This window comes from Bradysia coprophila, assembly GCF_014529535.1.
Source record: "Bradysia coprophila strain Holo2 chromosome X unlocalized genomic scaffold, BU_Bcop_v1 contig_20, whole genome shotgun sequence".
NCBI classification, from domain to species: Eukaryota; Metazoa; Arthropoda; class Insecta; order Diptera; family Sciaridae; genus Bradysia; species Bradysia coprophila.
Genome location: NW_023503307.1, coordinates 4,287,003 through 4,299,661, shown reverse-complemented (window position 1 = coordinate 4,299,661; position 12,659 = coordinate 4,287,003). Strand labels below are relative to the sequence as shown.

Below are 12,659 nucleotides of genomic sequence, written 5' to 3'. Positions count from 1 at the left end.
ATTGAGTCAATTTGCCCGTTTCAATGTTATATTATACAGACGATCTATTTTGTTATTTTGAAACATTTGCTGGAATTATAAATTTGTATACAAATATTGGCATCTGACCAGAGAGACAGAGAGGTATAAAGAGGCATATGTATGTATATAGCTATATAGTAAAAAATGTATTATATTCATATATTAGTTTAACCAAACACATAAAAAAAAGTATAGTAAACCACATCGAAACACCATGCCGGACCATTGGTCAATTATATATGTGAATATTATAATGTAAAACAAACATTGTTCAACTTCAATTAAAAGTAAATTTCGCCTTTACAAACCATTCACATTTATAAAATGTACAAATAAAACAAAAAATTAATTGAAAGAAACGAAAAAACACATACAAAATTGTGAAGCTAATTTAAAATTACATTTTCCGGACAATGTTAACAATCGATAGAAATAAATGCGCCGTGTTTATTACCACACCAAACATATAAATCAGGGTCCTATCTCTAAATTTGCCAAATTTATCTTTCATCCCTGACTTCCTATGCCACACACCGAAAAAAAACCTTCCCCGCCTTCACATCCCCCATCGACACACACAACAACAAAAATCCAGTAACTTGGTGTATTCTATTGTATATTGTTATTGATGTTTCAAAGACATTTTTGTTTGCACACACGTAAATACATTTTCATGTTACCCACTATGCGGATTTTACAACAAAAGCGTGACCAAATAAAAATGTTAATCGAATTTCCAGGATGTAATATATAGGAGAGTGAGATATTTTTATATATCGTATTTAAGTACCAGAAGAAATCCATAAAGGTCTACTTAGTCGGTTATGTGCTGTGTAGGTATAGGTACTTTGTGTAATTTACGCAAAAAAATACAATGTTGAAATTGAAGCTAATTATTGATTGGAACAGGGTTTTTCACAACTCAGCGAGCAGTGAATAATGAATGATTCGTTCTGTTTTACGAAATAAAGCAATTACATGGATGAATCAACATCACCAATTGAATTATGTCCGAATGTATTCATGTTTTTTTTTTTGCACCGTCGGTCATCAAATAGTTGTACAGATTCTAATGATATTTGAAATTCACAAAATTCCATATTAAACGATCTACACCGATTTAAAAAAAAAACACTCTCCCCATTTCGAATAAATTTAAATGAATGATACATCCACATTTTCCGATCATTACACACACATAATATTATACGACAGACCACTCAAAACGACAAAACCAAAAAGAAAAACAGTATCCGAAGAAACAAAAAAAAAGACGAAAAAGAAACTATAAAAGGAAATTATTGTCCACGTACCTCCCTGAGGGAAAAACTGCGAATAGATAAGTTTGAATGTGTCTTCTTTTACAACGCCAGTGGGACATTCAGCCTTGAAACCGCGATAAATTCGTTTTATTTCAGCTTCGGAGAAACGTGTTGTTCGGCATAGGGCACTTAGTGAATCCGGACGATAACGTATTGGTGTCTCTAATTCCTCTAATTCGGAATCTGTAAGTATATTGAAAAGGCATAAAATTGATTAGATAAGTAATAAGGGTAATAAATTTGATTATACACAAAGAAAATTACGGCATTGATTGTGCGTGTGTGATGTAAGACATAAATTTTATGTTCGTAGAATAAACGTAAATTTAGAAAAATTGCAGTGTAATTTACACTTTGCCAAAGAGTCAATAAAAATGAACGAAAGTGAAGTGAAGAGGAGAGATACATAAAGCACCATCGAAGGCAGCATCTTTATGGGAATATTACTCATTACTCTGTCTTCCCACAGAAGTTTTAATTGAAAGAAGATTCTTCAATCAGTCGATCGAGGATCTATTTTTACTCGGGATGGTATGTTCCCTCAGCACCACATTGTAAATTTTCGTCGTATTCAGCCTTTACTCTTTATCCATAAAGAATTGCGAATGCATGACTCCGTTCTTTTTGAATCTACATTCGGAATGAATATCATTTGGATGCATAAACGTTCTGGACAGTGCCAAAAGCTTTACAATGGAAGGCGAAGTTTTTTTTTTAAATTTAGTTTGTTTTTCCGATCGATAAACCGATAATATCTGTATTATACAAAGTCGGATTTCATGCACTCCGCTCACGTACTATGGACATGACAATCTATACACCATTAAAACCAGTGTCCTTATTGGTCATGTGGCGCGCACCATTTATTTTAATATAAAACTTCAGTATCAGTTCAGTTCATATAATATCTGATTACGTTTCAATGGCGTTTGTATTGAATATTCTTCTGGGAATTTATTTTGCCAAGACAAAACTGCAACTCTTAAATATTGAGAAGATGTTTATGAAAATTTAAAAACTCTGAATAAATGTGAAATTGGTGTCGAATTTTCTCCACCATCCGAATAAGCAATTACGTGTAATGTAATACCCTGCTCAAAACTGACATTTTATAAGTTTGAGTGCAGACAGACATAAGTAGAAATAGTCAAACAGAAAACATAAGATTTTTTGATGTTCTACAACGAACATTTTGATAAATAATTATGATTAAGGAATGCACATGCACATGGTATGAGCTGTATCAAAGTCCTGGTCGATTTTTTGTCATTCTAACATATACGCTGTAATTACATTTTGCGTCTTTCTTAATAAAACAATTGAAACAACGAGTACTTCGAAAACGTGCTACGATTTTTAATCATAGATGCTATTAATTGTAGAGCAAAAGAACATTTTGTGTTGTGGTGTTTCACGTCACAACAGTTCACGATGTGTATTATGACACACGGCCTGCGGCCCAATACATCTTCTTTGCACTCGATGTCATTAATAACCATTACATGCTACATGCGTCGAAAACCGTACCTTTCATCGTTCAAGCCCTACTTGCGATATCATTTTAAGTCCATTAAAAAAAAACTAGGGTTACACGTTACACAACTAAAAAAAAATATCATTTTACTGTGCTAATTGACTGCGGCTACCCATCGGAATAACAAAATTCACAAGAAAACTCTTGTTGTCACCTTCATATTCCTAGTTATGATGTAATAGTACATTTTGTACCTAGGACTAAATGTCTCTTTTAGCGTGTGGGAGGTTTCTGGAACGAGCAGAAGGCGAGTTCTGGCATCGGATACGCTAAAAAAGACCTTTAGTCTGTGGTACGAATAGTATTTAATGCACAAATAATGCACAAAGTATAGGAGAAATTTTCTCACATCACAACCGAATCTAAGGTAAGCGAGGGTATAGCTGACCGTGCAGGTGTACCTGACCAGCTACATTATTTATCAGTTTTGGAAAATAATTACAAATGAAAATACGCAAATTAACGTTATAATTAATCTTTAGAGCCTAAAGATTAATTTTTTCATGAAAATAATGCGATTATTATGTTTACTTATTTGATAAAACCATAAAATGAAACCAGTGCACCATCTCAGTACAAAGTTGCACATTTCTTAAGAAAATCGTAAGATCGGTGTGGTCTAATTTAAGGTTTTTATTGACAAAAGAATTATTAATGGACAAAGTTTTGGTGTTTTTAGGTAGTAAATAGTTCGACAATTAATATTATTAACATAAATAGCGTCTAAAAGTTAATATTTGATTAATTACATGGTGGTCAAAACATTGCATCAAAAATATGCCATGTTTGTGTAGTTGACCGCACCAAATTCCGTACATTTTTCTTCATGTGACAAATTCACCTTTCATGTGATTTGTTGTGTACAAAATGATGTGATTAAAATTCGTTGATATTTTGTGTTTTTATGAGTTTTTATCATTGAAATTGGTTAATATCAGTGAATTAAGAGTGAAAATGTGTCGAATAATGCGAAATTATTGCGAAAAATGTGAAAAATTTCTTAATTTTGTAGCGGTCAACTACTGCAACAAGACTGGTCAGGTATAAAAACATCCGTTTTTTAGTGGTCAGCTACTGCATCAAAAACAGTGCTTCAGTAAAATCAGTTTTTTACAATAAAAAATAATTAATTGTCAATATTTCTGATATTCTACGGAATGGGAACAGATCAAATTAAATTCTGACGAAGGAAAAACTTAGCTTCATCGAAATCATCCTGAGATACTGATGACCAAAGTTGAAAAATTGCTTAGCCGGTCAGCTATACCCTCGCTTACCTTAATTGACACTAGAATAATGAATGTGCGAGGTTCTGACATTTGAATTTTGGCTGCTCATTACCGTACCATTTAAAAATGTGACCAGCAGCTTCAATTCCAACGCACCAAGATTTCAAAATTTTACTTTAAATTTCAGAAATAAATATGAGGTTATTGTTTGTATTTCAAGTTACAGTGTCAACAATTCTTGGGAAGGGTCAGCATCGCAAAAAATGTGTACATTTATGTTCTCGATTTTGTTAACTGCTCGTTTGAATTTTTTATGGTACGAGTGTGAGCACCCCGAATCAAAAGTGTCAAAATTTTATTGAATAAAAACTTTGCTGGACAAAAGGACAAACTGTTGTTCATTAAATTAAGTATTTTTGTCCCTCAATTCAACCCAAAACTTGTCCCAAAACAGAAAACATGTTAGTTTTCACTTTTCAACGGCTGTAGGTACGAAATGTACTATTTCATATTGGACGGAGGTAAGAAAAAGACTATTTCATAACATCTGCCGTTGCCGCGCCTAAATGGGAATGTTGCGCAATATAAGCGGAAATTGTCGAAGCTGAGGTTGACAAAAAATTGCAGTTTAGGCACAAGTTAGGAACAACATTATATGTATAAGAATTGGAATCCCATTATGGGATCCCCATTTTCGCAAACGTCACAAGTAAAAACTAATTTAAAAAATCGAACTGAAACATCAACACGCCAAGACACCGTCAAATATTCATATTCCCCACAAACAAATCTCAGATTTCATTTCATTTCATTTCATTTCATTTATTTCATCTTAAAAAAAAATCTGTTTACATGACCTGCGTAACTCTAGTTTGCACTAAACAATTCAGATCTAGTACGCAGTCAAGAATCTGCCAATTTTCAGCGAATAAATGTAAAATTATCGAAGCTCGCCGTGAATAAATGAAGCATTATCGAAATTTTCAGTTCATAAATTGACGTTCTGAGAATGACGTGTTTAAATCTAGCTCATTTTGATTCTAAAATTGTCACCAAATTGTGAATATTATGACATTACAGTAGATAAAATCCATTTACGCACTACTTTGATGGCACTACTGTACATAGAATAATACAGTTGTCGATTTTGAAATAAGTTATGTATTTGTTTCAGCTGCTTTTCAGCCGATCCACTAATTCAAACAAAAATGTTTCTACTTTACACTGACAAAATAGTTAAGTTTAAAGACGTAAAAACACTTCTGTTTGTATGATTCGATCAGCTGAAACGAAATGCGTCACGTGCTTTAAAGTCGCCAACTGTATTTTACATTTACTATGATTTTTAACAACTAATATCTTCGATCTTATCACATCCCCTCACAAATTTAATTATTTCGGTGTTAAATAGCTGTGGATATCTAAAGCAGCCGCAAGATTAAGTACAAAAATTTTGAAAATTGTTTGTTTACGTAAAATAAATTTTATTGAGTTCGGAAGTTTATAATTTTTATCCGAAAAGAAAATAATAAAATGTGTAATTTATTAGATTGAAATTTCAATATATTTTACACAACATTTCGTGAAACGATTTTTTTTAAAGCAGGGAGCAATTCGACAGATTATTTCTGGACTTATCGTATCAATCCAATGATAAAAATTTTCCTCTCCTCTAAAAAAATTATGATTCAATTAGTCTACGTCTATTTTTGTATATGCATGTATTCGATATATGAATAATTGTTGATGGTTTTCATGGCTTTTAGACATCTGAATTCGATCAGACGAGTTGATTGATATCGACAAAAAATTTCCCACATATAACTACATACAAATATGTAATTTGTTTAAAAAAATAATTATATTTTCGGTGAGGATTGCATTATTTGGAGGTTTATTCAATTTGCAAATATTTACACATAAAACAGTTATTCGTGGTGGAAAGTTTTAAAAGTTTTAAGCGTAATGGTCGACTTCTATTAGAAACGTCTGACGTCATTACTTTCGCATTGGCGGTGCGGTGTGTGCAACTTTGAGAGAGGTGAGAAATTTTTATTTCTACAGTAGAAGTTTGACCGCTTAATATTACAATTAAAGTAGAAAAAAACACTAAGCTCAATTACATGTTTTAAAGAAGATTTACGAATTCGTGTGATTGATGAATCCGCAGCTTCCACAGAGCCAAACTTGCCAAACTTTAGGAATGCACCAAAAATCGGAATGGTACCGTATATTCACAAAAGATAGATTTAATTTTGGTCTTTAATGGAAAAATATTGTTACAAATGGGTGCGTAGTTGTATGCCATGTATGTTCATGAAAGAAAATCGGAGAGTCTATCACTTACTGTGTAAACTTAACTCATGACAAGTTTTCACTTTTCGTTTCCATTTGTTTCCGTTTGTTTCCATCGTTTTATTTGTGCATGTTAGTGCGTAAATGTAGAATCTCTCTTTTCATTCTTTCAATATACATTACTATAAAAAGCATGAAGAGTCAGAAGACTCTGATGGAAAATCATAGGGAGTACGGGAGCATTTTGCTACCGGGAAATTTTTTCCGCTCGGTACAAAATTTTTTATTTTATTCAAAATTGTGAAGTTTTTGCTTCCGAGAAGAAAATCGATTTTTCAATCAGCGTCAGACGTCCTCGAAAGTGCAAAAATTCTCGCTCCGAACGCTTTGAATAGTTCAGATTTCTTAATCATCGTACTCCACATATATATGTTAATTTCACACTCAAATCACGATAAACAGTGAACATCAGCCCGTTAATGGCTTCATTTGTGACAGAAAGCAAAATTATTCAAAATCAAAGAACTTAATATAGACTGTCTAGTGTCTATATAAGTTCGTGGTTCAAAATGCCCTGACGTGACTTATCACTTGGCTGCATTATTTATTTATCATTTACCGCATATATGAAACTTTCACAGCAAGTATATTATTGATCGGTGTCGAATCTAATGCATAATTTATTCTGAGATTTATTAAAACTGTTTAACTTCATTTCAACTTTCGACGTGCCATACAAAATCACATCAGCTGCTGATTGCATATTTATGTACTAGTTGATAACAAAAAAGGCACTGTCAATTTACAGATGTCTTGTCCAGAACAAAACATATGCTAGGCTAGAATGTGCTCGTTTTTGCATGAGGAAGCAAAGTAACAGATATCTATATTAATCCGAGGCGGAGCCGAGGTCAACAAACATATGAAAATGAAAATGAAGATGAATTTTCATCTTTTTTATCCCTTTCATAAGTTATGGTATTACACGCTTAGAGCTTAAAAAATAAAAATAAAAAACGATTTTCGATGCATTAAAATGTGCAGTTTTTATAAAACAAAGCTGTAGCCGTAGATTGAAAAATAATTTGTTATTGAAACAAAGGAGTAAATTTGTTGTTTTAAAATGCAGAAGAGACTCAAATCATATGTGTACATTTTCCCAAGTTTTGTTTTATTCCATTGCATAAATAATTGGATTGGAAAAAGTGCACTTAAATTTTAGGATTTTGTGTGTGCAAAAAGTTTATTTTTTTTTTATTTTAATAACAAATGCGTTTCGCAAATTTCGTAAAAGTTTATCGGTGACACACTTCAGAATTTGCAGATATTTTCGGAACGAACAACAAAAATTAAATCATAACTCAAGGGGCTGTAATTAACGTAATTGTTTATTCGTTTTTATCGACTTTCATTTCAACGGGATCAGTACCGAACAAAACCAATAAAAAAAAATTAATTGAAAAATTCAATAGATTTCGTTCGATGCGTATATATAGATTCAGATTTTTCTCTATATGTATCCCATCTAACGTTATTTATAGACAAAAAAAAATATTGTACCAAATGAATAAAAATAGTTTGTTCAGTTTATATAACAGTATGGTACCTACATTAAAGCTTTTGATATAAATTGAAAGATAAAAAGAAAAATTTATAAACAAAATACAGAAGATTTTATTTCGATTTCGATTTCCACCTTGTGAAACATTTCGGCGTATTATTATTTCACTAAATTTTTTTCTATAGAAAGAAAATATCCATCCAAGTTATGTTCTATTTATATGGAAAAAATAGGGCAGCGATTAGGACCTTTGGTAACTCAAATATAATACTGAGCAAATGGATTAGACTTTCCTTTGCCATCTACTCTATCTTATAACATATGATACGGTTAACATTTATAAATATAACACCCGTCAAATACATATATATATATATATATATATATGTCTGTGTGCTGGATATTGACTGTTCACAGAGAGTCTGTCTGTACGAAATATAATCCATTTCTTGGTGGGTGTCAAGTCTAATAAAATTCACAAAATCACATGCAATAATGAAAAGAGACAAACCTAAATTAACGACAGGTTTCTTCATTCGCTTCATTAATCCAAAAACGTTTTATTTAATCCACCTGTCATGAATGCGACACACTTCGTTATCCCCCGACGAAATTATCTACTAAAACTTCTCAGCTAATATGTGAAATAAACCGCACATGAATCTCTGTTATGTATCATATCATAATCAAATTCTAATTACTAAAATAGAAAACCCGTAACAAATCCGCATGATTTTGTTTATACTTCCGTTTAATTTATTAACGTCCAACAGAAACTAATCACATTTTAATTGAATTGACATTTTTGCTCAACTGAAAACTGAAAACCGAGCGAAACTTATCTCCTACTCTATTTTAGATTACCAACAATCCAACAACCAAAAACAAACTAAAAAAAATCCACATCGCACATTGCATATTTGAAACATATACACACAGATGAGAGAAAACGTTCTTCAATGGAAAATTGTGAAAACCTTCTTAACCTGTTTTTCGTTGATTTCATTTTATTTTTTAATTTATATTCGACATTGGTATTACCATGTATCTGTACATTTGTACAGTTGTATTGTTTGGATTTTGGTATCACCTCGCATATGGTACTAGCACATGTTTTTTGCTTATAGGATTCATTATTATTATTGATGATGATGATGATGATGATGATGATGGTGGTGTCTGTTCAACACAATTTTTATTTCGATTTTCATTTATATTTCTTGTAAATCTCAACACATCAGTTCCATTTACATCAATGACAGCGTAAACACAAATATTTTTCGCTACTATGCTGTTCGAAAGCGAAGGTATGAAAATGTGTTGGGTTTTAAGACAGACTGAATACTGATATTGTTGATCGTGATTGGAAAACATTGGATTGTGATGAAATGCTATTGGAATTAGGTTTGAGTGTATGTGCAGAAAGAGGTGAATCGGGCGCAATGAAATTCGGTTAAAATTGAAGTTTGAAAATTTGATTATCGATTTCATTTTGTCCGAAACTATTTCAGGAAAAAATCAAAACATTAAAACGATATTGTCAAAACTGATGATGGAAGTGCCTTTCTACTAAACATTGAAAAATAGTCTAATTTTAGGCATATGACGTGTTCCACTAATAAAAAAGTGAAATCCGACATATTTTCTGATTTGGGAATTTTTGTGGTTTGTAATGTTTGCCACATAAATTTCGTCTAACGAATGAAAATCTAGATTCAGTGTTTTAGTATTCCGTTGCCAATCGCATGCGCGTATCTTGCCAAAAAACAGAAGATAAAAATCTATATTATCATTTGTTAAATAAAATTTGGGAAACCTTCACAAAATAACAAATAACAAAATAACTCTTAAATCAGAAAATATGTTGGATTTCACTTTCCGTTAGTGTAATAGAGAGATGATAAATTCTTTCTGGATTCGTCCAAATAAATAAACAAATAATTTTACGCAATGTTTGTCTTAGCTGACAGTTTAGTTTCAACTCTTCCTCCAATAGACTCTTCCTCCTTAGACTCTTCCTCCAATCAATCGAGACAGTCAGTAAGAAAAGTTTTAACAATGTTTCTAATACATCAGAGAATACAGTAAGTAGATAAGATATAATCTGGAATATAGTTGTTCGCATATCCTTGGCTTTAAGCATGGTGTAGTGTTTTGTGAGTAGTTCAAGTAGTAAACTAGGTATTTAATATAACTCTATTTCTAGGTATTTGTTAAATCCCAACAAAAATCTCTTCGAGAAAAGTGTGACGCAGTCTTTGAAATACAATTTCTAAAATGAATGATATCGCTAGAGTTGACGCTTTCAGCTTCGTTACGCAAAAATTAAATTTTACACCCAATTAGTTCAAACAAGCTGGCTTAGGTTTTCTCATTATCTGCCAAATAATTTTTACAAAAAAAAAATTTTGACTGGAAACAACCAAAATTTTACCAAAAAAATCTGCGTCGCATGTGGCAGATAAATTTTCTTGCTGGTCTGTTCCTGAACATCTGCCACTTTGCGACGCAGATTTTTTTGGTAAAATTTTGGTTGTTTCCAGTCAAAATTTTTTTTTGTAAAAATTATTTGGCAGATGATGAGAAAACCTAAGCCAGCTTGTTTGAACTAATTGGGTGTAAAATTTAATTTTTGCGTAACGAAGCTGAAAGCGTCAACTCTAGCGATATCATTCATTTTAGAAATTGTATTTCAAAGACTGCGTCACACTTTTCTCGAAGAGATTTTTGTTGGGATATCAGTCGTTTTAGAAGTTTTAGAACACTGCTTTTTATAACAGTTTATAACAGAAATTCAAAAATTTGACGAAATTCGAAAATTTGACGAAAATTGAAAATTTGACGAAAATCGAAAATTTGACGAAAATCGAAAATTTGACGAAATTTGAAAATTTGACGAAATTCGAAAATTTGACGAAATTTAAAAATTTGACGAAATTCGAAAATTTGACGAAATTTAAAAATTTGACGAAATTCGAAAATTTAACGAAATTCGAAAATTTGACAAAATTCGAAAATTTGACGAAAATCGAAAATTTGACGAAATTTAAAAATTTGACAAAATTCGAAAATTTGACTAAATTCGAAAATTTGACGAAATTTGAAAATTTGACGAAATTCGAAAATTTGACGAAAATCGACAATTTGACGAAAATCGAAAATTTGACGAAAATCGAAAATTTGACGAAATTTGAAAATTTGACGAAATTTGAAAATTTGACGAAATTTGAAAATTTGACGAAATTTGAAAATTTGACGAAATTCGAAAATTTGACGAAATTTAACGAAAATCGAAAATTTGACGAAATTCGAAAATTTGACGAAGAAAGTAATTCTCTATCTGCCACCATTCAAGAAATATCTCCAAAACCCCAATTGACCCATCCATTTCCAACTTTCGACATTTTTCGCAAATGCCCTTCTTTTCTACTCGTAAAACTCTGAGACTTTGCCGAAGAAAGTAACTCTCTATCTGCCACCATTCAAGAAATACCTCTAAAAACATAATTGACCCATTTCCAACTTTCGACATTTTTCACATATGCCCCTCTGTTCTACTCGTAAAACTCTGAGACTTTGCCGAAGAAAGTAACTCTCTATCTCTCATAATCGCAAAAATATTAGTCCTTTCATCCTACGCTCGAGTAGCTCAAAATTTGGTCACTCTAATCACTCTAGCTCAAACGAATCTGACCCGATTTTTTTAATTATTTTTTTGTTTGAATCGTGTTACGAATACCTTTCATTTGATGGGTCACACGTCTCTGTAGGTTTCAATACAGCTAAGCTACAGCCGAAAACGCGTTCCCGACCCTCGAAAACCACACTCAGAAACCACTTCGAGGCCAATAAAACAAAATTCTGGTTTTTCCTGGGGTAATGGCGTATCACATTTTCATTTTTATGCCCACCCTGAGGTTCCTGCAAAATTTCATGGAGATTGGCTGACTAGTTTCCGAGATCGACCGTCGATAGATAGACAGATAGACAGATAGACAGATAGACAGATAGACAGATAGACAGATAGACAGATAGACAGATAGAAACATACAGAGTAAGTTGAAAGATTTTGATTGTTTGAAAAACGTTAATTTGGTGCATTTTCTATCAAAATGACCAACTTCAAAACGATGTATCTCAGGCAATTTTAAAGTTACATAGTCGAGTGATAGCTCGTTTTGCTCGTATTTGAAGCGCGAATAAGATAGAATAGGATTTGTGGTGATACAGGCCAAAGGAAAGAAACTTAAATTCTCGCCTATATATAGTTGCCGCGTCTCAAAAAATTTTCTTCGTTCTTTTTTTTGGAAGTTAGACTGCGTCAAGTCCTCCGCTATCGCTCCGGACATGATACAGAGTCATGAAAATTTCCGAGAGCATTAGACACTTAAACGAATCTACGTGGACATATGGGTATCGACATACCCTGATCTTACTATTACTCACTTACTATGGGATGACTCAGTGGTAACTAGCCTACCACCAAAATCATCCGGGCTCGATTCCCGTGTCATGGAATTTTAATAGCGAATCTATATGATTGTTAATGTCCTAGAAATCACACAAGCTTTATAATTACAAATACAAATACAATGAATTTGTATCTAGCTTACATTTAGGCGAGAGATATCAATTAAACGCCCGATTTTTCTCCTGAAGTATTTGCTTACTTCGAGGCGGAGTTCAGAAGTGTTGAC

The 12,659-nt window shown here is 32.3% G+C and overlaps 1 protein-coding gene across 7 annotated transcripts in view; it reads right to left on the bottom strand.

The window, feature by feature from the left end:
- LOC119068589 (Kv channel-interacting protein 4) overlaps window positions 1-12,659 on the bottom strand; it is a 194,029-nt gene that overhangs the window by 17,919 nt on the left and 163,451 nt on the right. For 6 of the 7 annotated variants that reach the window (XM_037172241.1, XM_037172235.1, XM_037172236.1 and 3 more), the window contains one exon: window positions 1,335-1,526. In XM_037172241.1, coding sequence (XP_037028136.1) covers window positions 1,335-1,526 — 192 coding nt within the window. Of the gene's footprint in view, window positions 1-1,334; window positions 1,527-8,473; window positions 8,824-12,659 lie in introns of those variants that run through there. The other variant, XM_037172242.1, reaches the window with a different exon arrangement.